The 21757-nt window shown below is 56.9% G+C and overlaps 1 protein-coding gene across 3 annotated transcripts in view; it reads left to right on the top strand.

The window, feature by feature from the left end:
* Nucleotides 1-21757, top strand: part of ADAMTS2 (ADAM metallopeptidase with thrombospondin type 1 motif 2) — a 205018-nt gene that overhangs the window by 120693 nt on the left and 62568 nt on the right. For 2 of the 3 annotated variants that reach the window (XM_074350139.1, XM_074350141.1), the window contains one exon: nt 21590-21673. The exons of the other annotated variant lie outside the window; for it this stretch is intronic. In XM_074350139.1, coding sequence (XP_074206240.1) covers nt 21590-21673 — 84 coding nt within the window. The remainder of the gene's footprint in view (nt 1-21589; nt 21674-21757) is intronic. 3 annotated transcript variants of the gene reach the window in all.

Consider the following 21757-nt stretch of genomic DNA (forward strand, 5'->3'; position numbering starts at 1 on the left):
ACCTCGCTGAACCTCAGTTTTCTCATCTGCAGATCTGGGTAATTCTGACTTGGCACCGCTATTTGCAGGCTAAGGCGGTTTTTCACAAGCTCCAGTCATTTTGTACCAGTTCTCTTGAGTTTTGGCCGTACCTACCTGCACATTTTCCTATACATCAGCTGACTTGTTTTTAAAACTTAACAGTATTCACAAAGGCAACCTCCCTTTATTGTAAAGTTAACCTGGAAGTGACATATAAAGCGATGTTATCCTAGCTGGAGAGTCCTGCCTTCTGCCGGCTGCACTGCGGCCGCGCCGCTCAGACGGGAGATGAGTGTGTGTCAGGGTGGGGGACAGACGGACTGACTCCCCTGGAGGCTTCTCCTTGAGGTAGTCAGAGGAAGTGCAGATTGAAGAGAGCGTCCCCTCCTCCCTGTGAGGCTTGGCTCCTTAATGGGGTTACTTGTGCCACCTACACCTGCTAGGGCACCACGAGGCACGTGTCCCCTGTCTACCTTAATCCTGGGAGATTAAGTGGGGGCCCTGCCCCTCGTTCCAGCACCCCCCCCCAGGAGGTGCAGGATGCTGACTTTGCACAGAGTGTAGTCCCCTCGGCCCTGGGCCATGTGGAGGTCCTCCCTCCCCCTGCCTGGTGCTTCGGGTCAGCCCTGCTGGGAAGATAATCAGAATGGCAACCGGGACACGCTGTGGGCGAGCGTTGTGGGAGGGGCGGATCTGCGGCAGGAAGCCCGGGCTGGCAGGGGCTGGAGGTGGGCAGGGAAGCCCAGGCGGTGGGGAGTTGTAAAGCAGCAGGGCTGTGCGCCGCAGCCTGTCAGTGAACCGGGTCCTGCAGAGGCCCGGCTGGGGGCGAACAGTGAGAGGGCAGGACATGTGCTCAGTTCTGCTTCTTGGTTCATGGTGAGCCTCTGGGAACTCAGTCGGCCCCTAGGCAAGACCCTCCACCAGGGCATTAGTGAAGAGATAGGTCAGGAGCCAGAGGGAGACTGTGAGCCGGCTGGTCACTGGACCGGACCGGGAGGCCCCTGCCTGCCTCTCTGGAATGCAGCCATCTCGTCCACAAGGCAGGGCCAAGTCTGTTACATGTTCAGAGCTTACTTTGTTTGGCAGAGTGTTGTCACCCTTAATCGCACCTTATTTTTGAAAAGCACCTTTAATGTAATGTAATCGTAGAAATAACGTTGATACCATGACGGCCGCACAGGCTGAGCTGTTAACACATGGCCCCGTGTGCCAGGCCCGTGCTGGTCACTTATCCTGTGTCATCTCAGGGAATCTTCACACCAACTCTACAAAACTGGTAGATAGAAAATCTCGTCTGCCTTCAGAATATGTGCTTTCCCCCCAAGCGTTATGCTGCCCTCCAAACCAGTGGACAGAAGGGCAGGGCGTGGAATTAGGGTCCTGAGTCCTGGCAAAGGAAAACCGCTTGTTCCCTCTGCCGACGCCACTGCCTCCAACGCTAACTGCCCGGAGTCCGAGGGGAGGGGCGCGGGGCTCCCGTGGCTCTCTGGACGCCCCCCTACCCCAGCACCAGCCTGGAAGCTCTCCAACTTCACCCTTTAGGGTTTTCATGGAGATTTTATGACACGGGCACGATTGACAGAATCACTGGCCGTGGGTGACTGAACTCAGTCTCCAGCTCCACTCCGCTCCCTTAAGGTTGGAGGTGGGGCTGGAAGTTCCAGCTCTCTAAATCATAAAGCTGATTCCTCTGGCGACCAGCCCCTGTTCTGATGGGCCCACTGAGGGTCCCCTCATCAGCACAGGCTCAGGTGTGGTTGAAAGGGGCCCCTTATGAATAACCAAAGATGATTCTCCCACCCTATCACTCAGGAAATTATGAGAGTTTCAGGAGGTTTGTGCCAGGAGCCGGGGGCAGAGAACAGACATACATTTCTTACTGTGGCACATGTGGGTTAGCCCTGGCCCCCCGTTATCAGGTATGTCACTGGGAGTGGATTTTCCTGAGGCTGGTGGAGCAAATCTGCCTCCTCCCTGGTGTGGAGGGTCCCTTTGTCGTACACACCTTGTGCCCATGAGCTGGGAGGACTAGAACTTTCTAGAAGGTCTGGAACTTTCTCTAGAAGATCTAGAACATTCTCTTGGTTTTGCCAGTTAATTTCAGTTTATTCATTTGCGCCCCTGTGATCCAACTGTACCTCAATTTTGGATAATGGGATGGTTTGGTTAGTTTCTTGAAAAGCATGAGAAATATACAAATTATTAAACTGAAACAAATTTTATCATAACCAAAAAAAGATTTTAGGAGAGGAATTGGAGGAGCTGAGAAAGACTAGTTGGGCCTTTTTTCCCCTGTTGGGATTTAGCAACTGGTGCTTGTCCCAGGCACGGCGGTTGGTCCTGCAGAGCAGAGGGCCTGGGGTACAGTCCTGAGCTCAGGGAGATGGGGCAAGAGGGCTAGGGGAGTGATGTCTGTACCCCTAGTCTGAGCCCCACCTCCCACCTCGAGAGCACGGTGTGGTTGAGGGAGATGAGGGGCCCTGCTTGGATCCTGTGTTGCCCTGACAATACCCTCTAAGGCTCCATGTCCTCATTCAGGGCGTGTGCATGCTCTGGGGAGAGTCCCCAGGGATGACCTGAGGCACGTGAGCCCTTTGGTGGTCTTGGGCAGGGGGCAGATTGAGGAAGTGGAACTGTTGGAGAAAGGGTGACCTTCATTAGCGGTGCTGTCCAACAGAACTTTCTGCAGCGCTGGCAATGCCTGATCTGCCCTGCTCGATACAGCAGCCACTAGCCACCCTGATCCTTGCGCACTTGAGTGTGGCTGGGGTCATTAAAGTTCAATTACTTTCCAGTAGAGCTTTTTGTTTTAATTTTTAAAATTTTAACTGTGGTGAAGTGTATATAAAACTGACCATCTGCAGTATTTATAAGTGAGCAGTTCAGTGGTACCAAGTACACACGCATTACTGTGCAGCCATCACCACCATCTCCAGAACTTTCTTAATCTTGCAAAACTGACACTGTACATGTTAAACCGTCATTCCCTCTTCCCTTCCTCTCCCCAACCCTTGGGAACAACCATTCTGTTTTTCTGTCTCTGTGACTGTGACCGTTCTAAGTACCTCCTCTAAGTGAAATCACACAGTATTCGTCTTTTTATGACTTTCACTCAGCATCATGTCCTCAGGGTTCTTCCGTGTTGTGACAGGTGTCAGAATCTCCTTTCTTGTTAAGGCTGAGTGATACACCACCGTGCGTGTACACGGCACTGTCCTTGCCTGTTGATCTCCTCGTGAACACTTGGGTTGCTTCCACTTTGTGGTTATGGAGAATGTTGCTGCTGAACATGGGTGTGCAAATGTCTCTTTCGCGACCCCGCCCTCAGTTCTTTCGTGCATAAACCCGGAAGTGGGATTGCAGCATCATGATGTAATTCTATGTCTAACTTTTTGAGGAACCACCATACTGTTTCCTGTAGTCGCTCTGCCATTTTTCGTTCCCTCCAACAGTGCGAAGAGGTTCGAGTTTCTCCACAGCCTCCCCAGCACTGCTTGTTTTTGGAAGTAGCCATCTTGATAGGTAATGTGAATCTGATTGATTTGCATTTGGTCCCCGGTCCCCGGTGTGGCTAGTGGACTACCACGTTGCACAGCCCAGTTCTGGACGCTTTGTGCGCAAGCGGGCCGCCTGCTGGGCCCTTTCCCTGAACGTGGCCGGCGCGTGGCAGCCCTGGGTGTGGGGCCTTGGGACCCGGAAGGTGCCGGCTCACCCGGGGCTGCAGCCAGAGCCCCCAAGTGGCCCTGCAAGGCCTGGCCCGCACGTCTCCCTCTGCTTGTAAGCGGACAGCTGGCTGTGGGCTTCCCGGCACTTGGAGCCAAAGCTGCAACGTGGAAGACAGATGTGGCGGCAGCCGGCCCGGACTGTGCTCCAAGTGAGGCATTTGGTCAGCGGTGAGGACAGCCAGGGCCGGGGCAGGAGCACTCCCAAGCCTGGGCGGACTATCTGTCCACTGAGGAAGGTCACAGAGGCCCTGGAAGGAGGGACTGGTGGGGGTCCCTAAGGCAAGGCCCCGGGAATGTGAGCCCTGAGGGGCAGCAGAGGCCCAAGCAGGCTGGGTGTGGATGTGGGCCTGCCCCAGCCCCGGCCGCTCTGAGCCGCCTGGTCTCCCTCGTTGTCCGGGCCCTTCCGCTCGCAGGACTCCCTTTGGGGTCTCCTCGTGGCAGAGCCTGGGCTGGGATGTGGGTCCTCGTGTGACATAGACACTTCCAGTTCATCATGCTCCCCTCCCTTCCAGATCCCAGCCTCCTTAACACTGAATTTGGGGCTAGTTTTGTCTCATGGCCCGCGTGGAAGGAAATGACCCTGGTTGCCTCTTGGCCAAGGCAGTCAGGTCCCGGGGTGTCCCTCCCTCTCTCTTTCCCTGCCGCAGGGACCTTGGAAGCCACATGTCTCGGGAGGGGCACCTACAAAATGGGGCAGGGCCACCCAGCCTGCATAAGCCTGTGACGTGTGCCAGGAAACACGCACCGGCCTTTACTGCGTTAAGCTGCTGGGATGCGGCAGTGAGCCTCAGTTAGCTGCACAGAGCCGTCTCATTCTGACAGACCCACGCGGCTCCCGTCCACGCGCTGTGGTCAGCAGATGTCTGCTGGACGTCTCTTATATCTCAGAAGTGGACAGGGGCTGATGAGGGGAGTTGGAGGTGGAGGTCCAGTCAGGACATGATGTGACTCTGAGGCAGTAGGAAATTGGGAGAGGGGCCACTTCCTTCCAGCGTTCGTGGGCAAGACACCTTATGCCTTTTTTTTCGTAGGAAAGTGGGAGTTAATCCATCCCTCTTTCCATCTCGGGCTCTCCGGAGAGTGAGAAGGGCTGGAACTGTTCGCTGAGCATTTCGAGAGAGCCACTTGGGCATGGAAAGGGTCTCATGGTGCTCAGAACCCGTCACCAGCCCGTTAAAGCCCCTCACCTCCTGCCAGGTCCAGTTTCCTCCTTTTCCTCCTCAAATCTAAAAAAGTAACGTTCACTGTTTATTACAATATGGGAGAGGGAGGGTAGAGCTCAGTGGTAGAGTGTGTGCCTAGCAAGCACGCCGTCCTGGGTTCAGTCCCCAGCACCTTCAATAAAAAATAAATAAAACCTAATTACCCCCCAAAAAAGTATACAGCACTGCATGTCAGTTATATCTCAGTAAAGCTGAAAGAAAAAAAATTTTAAATATGCTCTATTCAACACAGATGATATATCATTTACAACAGAAAGTTAGAATATATTCACATAAGGATGCAAATGTTTTCTCCCACCAGTTATTGCCTACTGCCTCATTTTAATGATGGCATAACATTGCACCACGTGACTATAGCATAATTTTATGTAACTGATTATTTATATGACATAGACACATAATAAAATTTATTTCCCTGTTAGAGGTCAGATCGGCCACTAACTGTAATGAATACCATTGTTGCTAAATCTATTGCTCATCCTTTACTATTTCCTTAAATTGAGTCCCTAAAAGTACGATCGCCCGTCAGGCTTTCTACGCCAGAATGTTCTGTTGTGGTTTCACCTCTTCCTGTTCCACTGAGCAGATGCCCACCCCTCACCTCTTCACGCCACCAGGTCCTTCTCAGCTGTGGCCGTTTGATAGCAACCGCAAGGCTAGACTTATCGTTGTAAGTTGTCTGTATTTGACGGAAATGAGGTTCCATTTAAAAATATATGTGCCTTTTCAAACAGTGGTCCTCTTATATTTTATGATTGGCTTATCCACATCCTTTATTCTACTGAGATTTTTTAGTTTCTTCTGTGCTAATTTGAAGAACCGTTCTATTAAAGTCAGTTGACTTCTCATCTGACGTACGTGTGGGCAGTATTGCCCCCAGTTCTGGTGTTTGCCGTATGTTTTGTTTTGTTTGGCCGGGGTTGTTGAGGGCTTACATTTTTGTGTGTAGTCATATCCTGAGATCTTTTCCTCTCTGGTGCTTCCCTTGGGGGCCGTCTTTGGCATTTCATGCCCTCTCCGGAAGTTCATCTTCTGGCGTTTTGCTCGGGTCGCCCCCAGCAGTGACTCCCACGGCCCGGTCAGCAGCGTGGTTTCCCAGCTCTCACCCACCGCCTGACCATTCCCGCTGCACATTCAGCGGCAGCAGCCCCACACCCACGATGTCTCCTGGGAACAAAACTCCCGGGGCCCCATGCAAGCTGAAAATGTGGTTCTCTTGTTCCAAGAGCAGGATAAAGTGTCATAAAAGGTACCTACACCAAAGCCTTTTCCTTTCTTCCACAGTCTCTCAACCTGTCAAGATTTTAAATTTTCTATTTATTGTCACTCACAGTGAAGAAAAACTAAGCTTTTTCATTATAATCATGAATTTTCCCATTCATCTTCATATTTCGCAAAGCCGGTTTTCAATGCAGATATTAGAACATTTAACTTGCACGAGGGAATCCCTGGAATTGAACAGATTTGTACTTTGTGGCTCATGCCCAAAGGATGCCACGGGCTAGCCAGAAGTTCCAAGCACCAGCCAGACTCAGGAAGGTTGGGAGGAGGAAGAGAGGACCCCCAGGAATGGAGCCACTAGGAAGCGTTCCCTCAGGGTCCTGGCCCTGGGCAATGCGGGGTGTGCCCACTGAGGCCTGACAGCTGCCTGTCCCCCCACAGCCACCTCTGGAAGAAGGCAGGGCATGGTGCTCCAGGCCAGGGGGCCTGGGGATGTCCAGCCAGGCATCTCCCCTTCCCCTGGGGCCACTGCCCCAACCCCGGCCGTGCCCCTCCCCAAGATGCCCCAGGGCACGTGTGTCCACCCTGACTCTCCCTGCAACTGCATGCAAGCCCCTGCAGGGGACAGAGGGTGGCAGTGGTCGCAGAGTGGAGATTAGGCAGCCAGAAGCCTGTCCCGGGGAGGTAAGGCCATGCATGAGGCAAGGGTTCACTGTCCCATCGGAGTTCACTTATAAAACACAAACTCAAGGGTGAAATGATGACGAATTTCAGGATGGTCACCGCGGAGTCTTGAGCCCCAAGTGCGGAGCCCTTCTGTGCACCGGCCCTGGTCACTCACCCCTGAGCCCAGGGGCCTGAGCCCTGCCCTGAGCCCCGCAGCCCGGCCCGCCATCGCTGCTCCCGGCTGTGGCCTGGCTTCCTGCCACAGGGCCCCGTTCTCACGGCCAGCCCCAGCCTCCGCCCCTCCAGAGCCCAGCTCGGACCTACCCCCCTTCTCGGCCTGCTGCCCGGAGGAAGAGAGCTGGGCCTTCTGAGCACTGGGGCCAGGCCATGCGCCGAGGCCTCGTCCTCTGGGGTCCTCTGCACTAATTTTTAGCTCTCACACACCGTGGCTGCTGCCAGACCCAGGATGAGGCCCTGTCTCCTCGGCCCAGGGGCCCTTAGCCTTGCCAGGGAGGCTGGGGAGCCTTATCCATGCGTTTGTGTGTGTGTGTGGGGCTCTCGTTCCCACCGCTGAGACAGCCTGGAGGAAGGGGCTGGGAGGGCAGGGCTGGGAGCGCAGACAGATGTGCGGCCTGTGCAGCCAGCCGGGCTCCTCCAGGCCCCATGCCCCGCACACGGCTGGCCCTGCCTGGGGCCCCTGCTTCCATGTGCCTCTCCACAGCTCCCTCGGCCACCGTCCCGCCCCTGCCCCTCTCAGCGCTGGCTCAGCCCCAAGGTTGAGGAGTGCCCCTTTGTGCAGGGAACCGCTTGTCTGTCGGACCCTCCGCCCCTGGAAACATGCTCCCCGCTGTGTCTGGCGCTCCCAGGCTGGGATGCGGTCGACGCTCCTGAACACGCCTGCCACTGACTCTGGCGCTTAGGGAATCAGCGCATTTTCACCGACTTACTCCACTAGCTTCCCTGAGCTTGTCCGGGAGCCACGCGGGGACGCAGCCACCGTGTGCGTGGCCCCGCCAGATGCCTTGTCAGGTGTGGACGGAGGCTCCTCTCTGGGCCCAGGTGAACGGGAGGCCAAGGATGAATGCCTGAGGGGAAGACTTGAGAGTCATTATTTTTATTTACTTATTTTTAATTGAAGCCATCAGTTACAATGTGTCAATTTCTGGTGTACAGCATTACCTCCCAGTCCTGCATATGTATACATACATTGGTTTTCACTGAGAGCCATTATTAAAGTAATACGTTTACCTATGCTTTTTAAAAAGCAAAACCTATTAGTGCCAAGATTTCAAGAAGTATAAAACTTGGGCCCAAGCCCAGTGCTTCCTACGGGGCTGGTAGCATTTAACGGAAGCACTGATTTCCATCCTCCTCTTCCCAGAGAAACCAAAGGCCTTGGTGTTTGCTTTGCATCTCAGCTCCTGGAGACGTGGAGCTGCTCGACTGAGCTGCTGGTCCACTTGCGCTCCTTGTAGGTGGGAGGCAGACCGGTGTGCCGGGTGACGGCCAGTCCAGGAAGATGGCTCCTGGGAACGCATCCTCGCAGGGCGTCAGAGGTCACCAGGGCCATGGGACACATGTGAGGTGTCTCCCCCCGAAGTGCCACTTGTTTTGAATGGCAAGCATTTTAAAACATGAATTTTATGTGAAAGTAAACTTGGACATGTTAATGGGTAAAACGAAATTCACATGATTTTTTCGAGATAAACTGGAGATGCTAAAGCAGGGTTGGCAAGGGCCGAATTCAGCCCATCATCTGTTTTTGTAAATAAAGTTTTACTGGGACACAGCCACGCCCGTTCATTTATGAACTGTCTATTACTGCTTCGGTGGAGTTGAGTAGTTGGGACAGAGACCACATGGCCCACAAAGCTACTATCTGGCGTTCAAGAAATATTTGCTATCATGACGTAAAGAAATCTACTTGCTTACTGCCCGCCTTGAGCTGTGGCCCAGCACGATGCAGATGTATTTGCCACCCACTGTGTCAGTGCACTGGGCATAGAACGAGGACCAGCTTTGGAGCCAGAAGCAGCTGCAGCCTAATCCTGGCTTTTACCGACCTGGCAAAGTTCTTGCCTTGCCCTGACCTTGGTTTCCTCATCTTTAAACCTCCTGCCCACTCTGACCAGTAAAGACTGGCACATTCCCTGGCAAGAGGGGCTCCCAGGAGACAAGCTTTCTCTCACCCGCTTCAGGCCTCTGAGCCCCTGCAGCTGGAGCAACTGTTCCCTGCAGGCCGTTGCCGTGACCTCGAACTTGAGCTGAGCTCCACTCTCTCCCTGCTCAGACCCCAGCCCATCCCTACCCCAGGCTTGCCAACTGAATGAGTCTGTGAGGTCACTTCGGGGATTCTTTTTAAAGCAACTGAATGAGCGTTTTAAAACAGGGCAAGGAGAGCAGATTTCTGGGCAGGCAGAGCTGTCCTTCCCAGTTAGGTTAACTGCTCATGCTCTGGAAGAATTCCTGAGTCCCCAGCACACCTCTTTTGTTCAGAGCAGACACACTCCTTAAAGTTTATGGAGAACTTGGGATCGAAAGGGGCTTCTGAGCCATACCGTCTGACCCCTCCAGCAAAGAGGTGATCCTCTGTACAGTGTGTTCTTAAACAATCTTTGTCGAATGAATGATTTCTCTCTGTGCCAGGATTTGGATATTTTTCCTCTTTTCTTTTCTAATTTAATCCAGAAATTGGCCTGGGCTCACCAGAGCCTTGCCAGGGTTTGCAAACAATCAGAGAGGCACACGGGCTCCGTTTCCCACCAGCTTCCAAGAACGCCGGGGCCGCGTGGTGACGGTGGGGAAGGCAGCGACGGGGCAGGAATGTTCTCTGCCGGGCTCGGGAGGGGGATCTTGTGAACTGGCCACGGAGCTGCAAACCCGCCCGGGGGAGGGCGCAGCCCCAAGTTCTGTTCACGTGTCTCTGGCTCTGGTTCCTGGGAAAGAGAAAAACATCTCTGGAAGTGGACACAAAAACTCGGTTCCCTTACGTTGAAGGGGAAAGCAAGCAGGGCTCCCAGGCAGGGGGGACACATTTGGGTTTGGGTCTGGCCATAGAGAAGCGTGGGAGGATGGGGGCGGAGCTGTCACCCTCCCCCGGCAGCGCCCCAGGCCCCAGGGTGTGCTGGGGCTGTGGGTCACAGCAGGGCCTCATTCTTGTCCCAGTGGCCTGGGACAGGAGACATGACTGGCAGGGCCTGCGGTGTGGGTGAGGCTGATACAGTGTTTAGAAGAGGGCCACGTCTCAGATGCTGACGGGGGCCGGGCAGGAGGCCTCAGCAGTGGGGGGTGGGGGGGCGCTGTGGACCATAGAGGTGGGTGGGGATGGGGGTGACAGGAGAGGCTATGCCCCTGGAGATCCCCTCCTGGGTCCCCTTCGCTTGTGGTCACATCGGAACAAGCAAGCCCACCATTGCAAGCGTTTTTTTCTTCTTTTTTTCCCCTGAGTAGCTGGAAATCCAACTTTTACAGGAAATCTAATTATTTTTCGATGTTGGCAACAGACTGAAATGAAGACCTCACACTGCACTAGCGAACCAGCGCATGACTGGTCGGTCAGTGGGTGGGTTGTTCCTTCAGGCCTAGAAGAAAGGAGGCAACTGCCTGCTCTGCTGTGTGCTGTCATGGGGGATAATTAGTGCCCCCTGCTGGGGCTGTTGGGAGCATGACTCGAGTTAAACACCAGAAAAGTGCTTAGCAGCGCGCTGGGCACGTAGAGGCACGCCTCAAGTGTCAGCTGTGCCTCGTCACGTGTTCCCACAAGGGATGCTCTCTAAATTGATCTAAATTGGGCCCCACTGTGGGCACTGGGGGGCAGAAGCGAGCAATTGTGTCCCTATGCTTAGAGAGCTCAGAGTGTGGGAGGCGTGGGGAGCAGGGCAAGGAATACCTAATTACGCCCTGGTTAACATACCTGCTGATGGTACATGCACCATGGGGTCACAGGGAAGGGCGCCTCAGACGAGGGCCACTTGAGCTGCCCCTGATGCAGAGGCAGAGTTAACTGGGCCGAGTGGGGAGTGGGCATGATGTGTGCTGGTGGTGCTGTGGGTGCCAGAACAGCATGTGCAAAGGCCCAGTGGCATCGCCACAGCACAGTGTAAGCTTGAGCCCAGCTGGAGTGAAGGGTGCTGGGGGAGAGGCAGGAATGAGGTTGGCAAAGCCTTCTGTGCCAGGCTAAGGGGCCTGGAAGTCACTGACACACTGTCAGGGGAGTGATGAGATTGATTTGGGGTTGAAAGAGATACACATCTCTCGTAGGGAGTTTGGGGCTTAAGCCTTCTTCTATTGGAAATGCCTGTCCCTATGGCCTGGGAGCCTGAGTTTTCAGACATGCCGGCCCCATGCAAGGGGCACTCATACGATGTCTCTACGTTGTCCCAGTGGCCCTTTGAGGTTCCTCTTCCTTAAGGTCACTGAGTCTCAGAAAGGTTGGGTGGTACCGCTGAGGCAGGGCAGATGGAATTCACCTGTGTGGCCTGGATGCCAGTCCTCTCCCGGCCGTTCTGTACTGAAGAGCCAGTGCCCCTGAATCCTGGAGGGAGCTGCAGGGCACTGGTCCTCGCTGACCTCCCAGCAGCATTTGGCATCGCTTGCCCACGACCCCGACTCTCCGTCACCCGTCGTGCCCTCGGCCTCTCCACCTGTTGTGCCTTCTGTTCTGGCTAAGGCTTGCTCAGCCACCCGCCCACTCGTTCACTTAGCACACGTCTACAGAGCTCCTGCGATGTGCCAGACACGGTTCTAGGTGCTGGAAACGTCATGTGAGCCGGCCTGAGGTCCTGCCTGCGTGGAGTCACGTTTCAGTGGGGGTGGGTGTAGACCACAGCCCCCGCCCTCCATGATGAGGGTGCGGTCGGAGAACGTTCTGACGGCGGGGAGGAGGGGGTGGGCGTGCTGTCCTTGCGTCTGCCTCTTCTTCCCTGAAGTGTGCAGCGCTCCCCTACCCCCAGGACTCTCCTACCTCCCTCCCCGATCCGGGAGCCTCCTGACAGCTGATGAGGGAAGCCTCGGAGCAGCCTGTCCTTGGCCTCCCTGGGGGGGCTGGCAGTTGTCAAAGCGGGACTGAGAGTCCCCAAGGATGAGGAGGGCCAGGCAGCGTCCCTCCTCGGTGACAGCTCCAGGCAGCTGCACAGCTTGTCTCCTGCAAGCCCTTGCAAGGAAGTGACAACAGAGCCAGAAAAGCAGAGAGCAGGGCTCCCCGTCTGGCTGTCGCTCCCACGCAGGCCCCTCCTGGGTGCCCCCTGGGCTGCGAGAGTTGCTGCCGAGTGACTCTGGGATCATCCCCTGCCTGGGGTGGTCACTTGGCAACATGTCTCAGAAGGGTTAGGGGTTCACACAAAGGCGCCGCAAGTTTAACGCCCGATTCAGAGGGTCTGCTTACCTGGTTTTGCATGTTCAGCGCCTGGCAAAGAGCCAGGCACATCGTAGGTGTGGAGGAAACGTCTTGTGAACGAATGAATCAGTGAGTAAATGATTTCTCGCTAAGTGACTGTGGGCCCGCAGACTTTCATAAAACATAGGGTCTGCCTGTCCATGGAGAGGAAGCCCCAGCGGCATTAATGTCCTTGTCCCTCTTCCTGACTGATGCCCAAGGCTGCTTTTCTCCACCATGGATTCTGGAAGTTTGAATCACTGGGTTGTAGGGACGCACTGTTGTAATTTTAGCAGATTTGCCAAATCTCTGTCCAAAGTCTCTGCCCCGGTCCCCGCTTGTGCTCATATGGGTGAGTTTCTCAGCTTCTCTGAGCCTGTCCTCCCAGTGGTACATGGGGACAGCGATGCCCACCTGCACGTGTGGGAGGTGGAAGGCGATGTGATGTGATGTGATGTGAGGAGGCACCTGGCACAGGTCTGGGAGGGTCAGAGCTGAGCAGCGACGTGCAGCCATCGCTCCTTCATCCACGACATCTGCCAGACCAGCGCAGCTCTTGTCCCTGAGAAGCTTGGTTCTCTTGGGGACACACTCTCTTTCCTGAGGGCAGCAGGAGGGTCAAGGCCTTGGCTGCCCCGAGGCAGAGCCAGCGCCCTCTGCCTAGCTGGGGAGGTCACAGTCGAGGTAATCCTCGAGCTGATTTTGACCACAAGTTGGTGTTTCTGGAGTGGAAAGGTGGGGAGTTGGCATTCTGCACAGACCTCGGGCATGTGTCCGGAGTGGGGCAGGCATGGGGGTGCAGGGCAGGGATGGAGCTGGCCCCGACAGGGGAGCTTGGATTGATCCTGAAGCTTTGGGAGCCAGCGGGTTCTAGGCATTGAGGATGCAACAGCTAAGGATGCAGAAAAGCCCCCAATTCCCAGGGGCTCAGGTCCAGCCGAGGGAGGTGGCCGTTAACGATCTAACAAACAAATGAGGAGATTTGAGGCCATGATGGGGCAGCGGAGGGAACAGCCTGGAGAAGAGCGGCATTCGAGTTAGCTTAGCAAGTTCCATGGGAACGTCCATGGGAATGTCCGTGGGACGCGGCAGAGCGAGCGGGAGGGAGGCAGCCAGGTGAGGGGGCGGGGCTGTCCTCATGCCCCGCCCCCGCCCCGCGCGCGCCAGAGCCTGGCAATGAGACGGCGCGGGCCCCTGTGGCCCTTCTGACCCTGAAGCGATCTGGGCAGATACTTGCGCTTCCAGGATCTCAGCGCCTCAGCCTTTGGTTCTGGGCTCCCTGTGTCGCAGGGCGGGCTCGTCCATCTTCTCATCCGCCCACTTGTTCCCTTGTTCCAGCTCCGGGGTGCCTGCTCTTGGCCTGGGCCCAGGTGGTTGCACCGGGGACAGAGGTGGCAAGGGAGCACAGCGACTACAACAGGTTCTCGTGGTGCAAGGGGCCACGTGCTGCGCAGAAGGACACAGCCGTTTCCCGCTCTTCAAGGAGGCTCCTGCGTTCTGGGTGTTAGGGATCTGCGCTGGGGGATTTCTCTTTCCGGGAGGGATGCGTTCACAGCAGACCGCTCTGGGTGCACTGAGGTTTCCGAATGTTGCTGGGAGCTTGGAATTCCTGGCGAGCCCCCTGCCTGTGCCAAAGGCACAGGTGACAGTGTGCGCTGCCATGGCTTCCTCAGTCTCTGTGCCCGTGCCTGGTGGGCGGGGCCTCTCCCTTCTTCCTCATCACGTGGGGAGGCTGCCCTGAGTTCTCGCCATTTTTGCTGTGAGGGGGGTGTCAGGTCTGGCCCCAGGCTCTTTACCTGGGCTGCTCAGGTGGGCTGAGCCCCACCTGGTCCAGGTCTGCAGCCGAGATGACCTGCCCACTCTGAAGCCCCTCCCAGTCCACAGCCAGCTACCTCCCACCCAAGCCACCACACACAGGAGCTTCTGGAGCCCACACAGCCCACTCGGGGGCTGGGGCGGGAGGTGGAGGGTGGGAGGCAGGCCGCCACTCAGGCCAGGCCACTCCCAGGAGCCCCTCCCGCTTTTTCCCCTCCCACTAGAGCTAGCATCGCTTTGGGAGAGGACTCTACTCTGGCAATGTAGTCGCATCTTAGGGTGCAAGTGGGGAGCAGTGGCGGTGGGGGAGCCTTGACTGCGGGTCTGACTCCCTGCCTCTCCTTAGCCACCTCTCCTGCTCTCCTCCATCAACCAGGGCACTTGCTCCTCCCTTCTTCCCCTCCCCAGGGACCTCCCAGGGGCCAGGTCCTCCATCCCCACGGTGACATTTTCCCTTTCTTTCCTTGGGGCCAAATGGTGATTGGAATGCAGAAGGATATGAATTCTAGGAGGAATGAACAATCGTTCTTTTCACGTGACATGGTGGGGCCCAGCTGGACACAGGTGGCAGAGCTCAAGTGACATGGTGGGGGCGGTGCTCACAGGCTCTGGGATTGGTGGCAGGGGGCTGGGGGAAGGATGCCACGAGGCGCCGCCCCCAGGGCTCTGGTCAGGGGCGCCGAGGAGCTCAGGGCCAGGGCTGCTGCCGGCAGGAATCAAGGTCTCTTCTCCTTCCTGTCAGCGGCCTCCAGACTGGCGCTGGGGGACATCGGGCCCTGGCCCGTGGCCTCCGCTGTGTCCTTCTGTGCCCTGCGGCCTCAGCAGGGCCTGTCCTTTCCTGTTCTGTGGCATTGTCCCTTTCCGATGAGCTGCCAGTGGCGCGTGGGAAGGTCAGGCCCCAAGTGGTGACGTGGCTGTTGGTCAGCTGGTGGCAGGGGCTGGCAGGGGCTGGCAGGAAGAACCCCCAGGTCCAGATCCCACACCCTGGTTTCCCAGGAGGGGCTCTGGGAGACAGCCTGGGTGTGTACTGTTGTCCCTTCCCGGTGGCCCTGAGGAGGGCCCAGGTGGGCCCAGGAAGAGGACTCGGGGTGTTTGCTTGACCTTCCATCATTTGATGGCAGCTGTATTGAGCCTGTGCTTTGTTCCTGGGATTTTGCTGAACGCTCTAAATAGAGTGTTGAGGTCAGTCCTTGGTCACAGCCTGCAGGGCTAGAACTAGTATTGCGTCTATTTCACAGATGAGAAAACTGAGGCTCAAACAGGCAAAGTACCAGGCCCAAGTCACAGGTCAGGATGGCGGCCAAGCCTACCTGGAGCTCATGCAGCCTGACATAGTGAGGAGAAAGGAGCAGCTTCCTGTGGTATTTAGCACCAACATGGGCAATTGTTGAAGGCAGCTCTGCTTCTTCATTTGCACAGTAAAGATTGAGCTTCCACTGGGGTCTGAGCATCAGCCTCCTTGCCTGGGGGTGGAGGAGCCCCTCGGCACCCTGGGGGTCTGCAGAGGTATCCCCAGGCCCAGCAGAGTGTGGCCTGGTGTGGTACTGGGGAAGGAATGGTTTCACCCTCCTGGGAGGAGCCGAGGTGGGGGTCCTGGGGGCGTATCCTTGGGCTGAAGGAGGGGCTCTACCTGCCTCCCATTTTTGTTCACAGTACGACCTTGGTAATTCCTGCCCTGCCCATTTGCATTTCCTGACAGTTTGATATTTTGAGCAGAAGCTAGAGTAGTGTTTGTTCTTGCTTTGCCTCCGAAGCATTTGCTGTGAAACGAGCTGGTACAGGAGATCTGCAAAGGGAGTGTTTATTCTCACAATGAGACTGGGCTTTCGCAGCCCCACTTATGTGTCATGAGAGGCACGGGGATGAGAATACTCCTCGTGGGAAGCCAACAGACTTTCTGCCCCAGCTTCCACGGCGCTCTCTTCACCTCCCCTCCCCTGTGGTGGTCCACGCCTCCTCCTGGGGGCTCAGAGACACCAGCCTGCTGCCCAGTTAGATCAGGGGTTCCCGGAGAAGCTACAAAGCTGGCTGGCACCTGCCTCCCGAGGCCTCCCCGCAGACCTCCTGGCCTGGCTTCTCCCTGCAGGGTGCCAGGTACAGCTGGGGCTCCTTCTCAGTTGCCAAAGCTTGGCTCAGCAGAAGAGGTGGTGACCTTCCTGGAGGTTGAGGGATGGGAGCCCAGCCTGCAGCTCTGCCCCTGCCTGTCCCAGTAGGAGCCTCATGTCCAGGACCAGTGCCCTCTGTCCTGACCTGTCCCTCCACCCTGGCAGAGGAGAAAGTCACCCCTGCCCCGCAGCCTCAGGCCACCTGCCAGGGCTCACCAGTCGCCGGGATGGAACTCTGCCACCAAGAAAGCAAACTTTTACATTGTCATGCAGACCCCGTATCCTTCCTTATTGTCTATTCCAGAACAGAAACTTGGCTGCGTCTTTGCATAAGCAAAAGGCGCATTACAATGTATTTCCCCAAACAAGAGAGCCCTTGGCCTCTCTCTGCACAGAGAAGGGCTGCGGCTTTGAACGTTTTTCCCCAAGGTTTAAAGATTCCAGGATCAATTTCTCAGACAAGGCTCAAGGACGTTGTCCCCGCCTCCCCTCCCCCTGAGGTCTGGGCAGAGGTGAGAAGCTTCTCCCCAGCACACAGGCCTCCAGAGGGCGGGTGGGGGTGGAGAGGCACTTGGGCACTTAGCTGGGGCATCATGGGCCCCACTGCTGTCATTTCCTCTTGTTCCACATTCTCCAAAGTTATTCATGCATTCATTTCTTCAGAACTCTTTCCTGAGCACCTACTATGTGCTCAACACTGCTGGGGACATAACAGTGAGCGGCAGGAGGGGTGCCTCCTGTGTCAAGTACATAGTCTGGTCTGAGAGCAGTCACTCTAAGGGCTCACTTTGAGCAGGGGGCATTTGTGCTGGGGAAGAGCACAAGAAGCCAGCAGCACAGCAAGTGCAAAGGCCCTGAGGTAGCGATGGGCTCCTTGTGCAAGGAGTGCGGAGGTCAGCAACTGGACTATGGTCAGCAGGGTGAAGACAACCTGAGAAGAGGCAGCAGGGCTTCGATTTTATCCCAAGTGCAGTGGGAAGGCCCTGGGGTGGGCATGGGGGAGGGTAAGTGGGGGGGGGTAACTGCCCCCCTCCTTTGAAGCACATTGATTGCTCTTTGATTTTTCAAATGCTCTTTGGGTATTTCAAGATTTCAGGGGCTGGAGAGGAAATTCCAGGTATGAGCCACTGCACAAGCGTCAGAGAAGGTGGAGCTGTCAGTCTTGCAAGTTCCTGGAGGAAAGTAACTCCTCAGAGAAGCAGCCAGGGCCAGTTTTGAGGAAGCCCCAAGTGCCAGCTGAGGGCTGGGGCCAGTTCCTGAAGGCACTGGGGAGCCATTGAAGGTCTCAGGCAGAGGAAGGAGGAGGTCAGATCTTTTCTGAGTGGTGACCAACGTGAAGAACGGTGCAGGAGGGTGGGGGGTTGGGCAGGACAAGAGGTAGGAAGGTGTTTGGGAGTCCCTGCTTCCTGCCTGCCTGTCTAGGGGATGAGATAAGGGTCAGAGGAGGAGGGAGACGTTTGGAAGCTGCCTTCTGTCTTTGTGGCTCTTTGTCTCACGTCTGTTAACTCTGCTTGGCAGAAATGTTGTAGCTGTGTCCCTCTCAGGGATGCAGGGGTTTCACTGGCATCGTGCTTATTATTCCTGGTGGTGTCCACGCCCCGGTGGGTCCTGCTGACTTCTGGCCTTGCCGGCAGCAGCCCGTGGGGAGTGCAGGCAGCTGGACTTGGGGGGCTACGGCTATTTCACAGCCCCCTGAAAAGCTGGCGTTGCCCTGCGTGGGGGCAAGGCAGGGCCCACTCCTCAGGCCAGTGGAGGGAAAGGGCGGTGGGGCCCCCTCCTCAGCGTGGCTGGGCAGCCCCCCCACACCACCCTCAAGCCCCGCATCCTGCCCTCTCTCTTCCTGACAAATCACAGTGTGGGGAATGGGAGCCAAACCCCAAGGGGAACCTGTTTGCAGGTATGCGGGCTCTGCCACACCCCCCTGAGGACCAAGAAGGTGGCCCACGTCAGCTGGTCACTGGTGGGGGCTCAGGGGCCGGACCTCAGGGGACACCACCGGGAGGCCTTGTGAGTGGGATGGCAGGTTGGAGGCCACCCGGAAGGTCCAGCGGCCGCCGGGAGTTGCCCGTGCTCTACGAGGTGGGGGCGCAGCCAGCTTGAAGCCCTGACTCTCCAGGAGGAGCGCACAGTGTGGCGCTGTGCCCCGTGTGGCAGGGGCGGGGGCTTCCTGGGAGAAAACGGTGACAGGAGCATCACAGTGGCCGGTTGTGGCGGCGGACGGGGCAGGGCCGGGGCGTCCCAGGAGCAGGCCTGGCCTCCTCTCTGGCTCTGTTGGGCTCTGCTGGGCGTGCCCAGGACGTGCCCCATTTAGCTCCTCAGAGGCCTGGGGACCCAGCTGGTCCCCAAGGCCAGGGTCAGGACGCCCAGCCCAGCCTGGTTGACAGGAGCTGGAGGCTGATGGGCACCTTGAAAGGCAAAGCTTCCCCAGCCCAGGCCTCGCTCAGTGGCCTGAGACCCCCCAGGGCTCTGGCCACCTCACCCCCACCCCCCAGCAGGCCTCCACCTTGGGAAGCTCAGCGCTGAGGGGCGGGGATCCTGGGGTTCTGGCCACCTCCTGCAGGGCCAGACCTGCCCAGTGTCCAGGAAGGACACAGAACTCTCTGGCTGAGATGAGAGTGGCCACCATCGGCCCCAGTGGAGAGGCCAGGAGAACTGGAGGCTCCCAGGTCCTGATGGGCAGGGTCTGGACCAGGACCTGGGAAGAGGGCCAGCTCTGGGTCTCCTTCCTCCCTTGAGGACCAAGTTTGGCCTCCTCATCGCTCAGGTGAGGCTGACCACCCCTCCTCTGGCCTCCAAGGGCTGCCGGGAACATAAAATGAGCTAATTATGTGAACCCAACCTTGCATCCCTTCCGAATAAGAACCTCTGCTGCCGCTGTCCCTGGACGCCTCGGCATAGCTGGGCACTGGACTTCATTTTGGCTCTCTGAAGTCACCTCTTCTTAATGGGAACCTGTCCCCTCCCAGGTCCCAGAGAGCATCTTATTCCCAAATAGCCGGACTATTTTTACCCTTTCTGTCCCGCACACACGCCCGCCAACTCGCAGCGTGAGCTGAGGCTCAGGGGTGGAAGGAGTCAAGTGAAGCTGGCCACTCCCCCTGCTCTCTCTGTCCCCTCTGTCCTCTCTTGCCCTCCATCCGGCTGCAGCGGGACCTCCCCACGTCACTGCCTTCTGCGTTTCTACACCACGACTTTCAGTCAAACTCCGTGAGCCAAAATGGCCAGGCTCTGCTTGTGAGCGATAAAGCAATACTTTAGAGACAAAAAAAAAAAACCCTTTCTCTCTTAAGAAAGACTGGCCATAAGGGCTGTTGTCTCACTGTGGATGAAAAAATCTAGTTTGACCCTCAAAGCTGGGCAAGGACGCCTGTGTTTAGGGGGTGTGCATCCTGCCCCTGTGACCTCATGGGGGGCTGCGGGGCGCTGTGACTTACCAGCAGTGACACACACAGTTTTACTGCTTTCACCAGCATCGCTGCATCGCACGTGTGTGGAAGTTCAGTCCTCACGAACACGGGGGCTGTCGTCCTGTTTCACAGAAGGGAGGGCCTGGCGTGGGTGAGTTGGCAGAGCCGTCCGGGGCACCCCCTTGTCAGCTGCGGGTGTCACCTTGTCTGGCAGATGACCCTCAGGGCTCAGCTTTCACCCTCTCCAGACTCATGCACTGAGTCACAGTGACCATCTTACAGGTCTATCAGTCGTCCTTTCCCTTCAGGAAAGCCAGGTCAGGGCAGAGGAACAAATTATAATCGGAAGGTAGATTTGTGGGCAGGGCACTTCTGGCAAGGGTTGCAGGTAAGGCTAGCTGGTGGTCCCCTGGGCCCTGCTATGCATTTAGCTCTGCCCTCCCATTGGTGCCATCTCGACACACAGCAATGGTGACAGTGGCCACCAGGCTCTTTGTCCAGAATGCCCCATGTGCCTGCCCACCCCATCCAACACGAATTGATTTTCTTTGCTAACGTTCAGATTTCCCAGAGGGTCTTCCTACTGTTTATAGGTAGCAGATACCCTTGCTCAGATAGAAATCCTAAAAGGTGGGGGTCAGAGGGAGTACGGCACTGGCCTGAGATGGCAGAGGGGGCTCTGGGAGGTGTGCTTGGTGGGGTCTGCCCTCACCAAGGGCTGGTCAGCAGTCTCTGGGCTTGGCCTGCACACAAGGAGGGGGTGCACGGCCAGTTCAGGCCTCTCCACTGAGTGATGTGTGAGTGGGGTGGTTCTTTCCTGAGGATCTGCTGGGGGCTGCTGTGTCCCAGGTTCTGGGGCCATGCAGGGAAAATGCAGCTGAGTGTGCAGCTCCCAGTCCCGTTGGGGACACAGAGAGCCCAGGGAGTAATGGAACAGGCCAGACCTGAGGGCCCTTCCGGGAGGCAGTGACCACGAGGCTGGGCCTCCGAAGGAGCAGGGACTGCTCAGGAAGCGAGTGAATGAAGTGGGTGGTAGTGCCAGGCCGTGAGGCGGGAGGGTCCTGAACGAGTGCGAGGGCGGGGCCCGTGGGCAGGACGGCCTGGCAGCTGCGAGCCCGAGATCAACCTGCCGGTGTTTCCGGGAGGTCGGGCTGGCTGTGCTGTGGGGAGTGGGGCTTCCTCATTCTTCTTGTGCTGTGGACGGACCCCTTTGACATCTGGTGAGGCCCACGGGCCCCTGCCCAGAATACTGTTTGTCGATGTGAAAAATGAAAATACCTAAGAATAAAAGAATGATAAAAATACAAAGGAAGCCCATTATAGGAGCAGCAGGTGTCAAAGCACAACACTGAAAGCACCTTTGGGACATTGTAACGCCTGCCCTGCACTAACACATGGAAAGTGAGATCTGGTGGTGGGTCTAAAATGACCTCCCTTTCCAAACTGTGATCGGTGTAGACAACCTTTCACAACCACCGGCAGCAGCTAGGGCGTGATCTCTGCCAGTGGTCGCCCTGGCACTGTCGCTGCTGCTGGGGCTGGGGCCTGGGCTCACCCTGGAAGGAAAGGCCATGCTGCAGTTAGAGGCTGGAGCATTCAGAGGGGTCAGTGGCCAGTCCCAGTGTAGCTTCAGGCGGAGAATTCCCTGCGCTGCTGGGAGGGGCCGCCGAGGAGAAGGTGGCAGTTACGGGGGGCAGGGGAGTGGTGGCCCTCAGAGGGGGCAGGTGGAGCGGAGGGAAAGGAGGAGATGGATTCAAAGTGGATGGTAGGGGGAGGGCGTAGCTCAGTGGTAGAGCCCATGCTTCGCGTGCACGAGGTGCTGGGTTCAATCCTCGGTACCTCCATTAAAAAAAATAATAATAAAGTCTCCCCCCCAGAAAAACTTAAAAACAAACAAAGTGGATGGTGATGCCTGAGCGTGGAGAGCGGGAAAGGGGAAGCAGCGGGGAGGGCCCCAGGGCTCCGGCTCGGAGGCTGGCTGGCCTTCCCCGGGCCCGTGCCTTCTCCTGACACGTCCCTGGTTGCCTTTCAGGTTAATGAGATTTACCACGACGAGTCCTTGGGGGCCCACATCAACGTCGTCCTGGTGCGCATAATCCTGCTGAGTTACGGGAAGGTGAGTGAGCGCTGCGGGCCGGCGCCTTCCAGACACACCAGGGCCCCAGCCCTGTGCAGGGTGAACGGCGCCGGGCAGTGAGGC

Source organism: Camelus bactrianus, chromosome 22 (genome assembly GCF_048773025.1).
Source record: "Camelus bactrianus isolate YW-2024 breed Bactrian camel chromosome 22, ASM4877302v1, whole genome shotgun sequence".
Lineage (NCBI taxonomy): Eukaryota > Metazoa > Chordata > Mammalia > Artiodactyla > Camelidae > Camelus > Camelus bactrianus.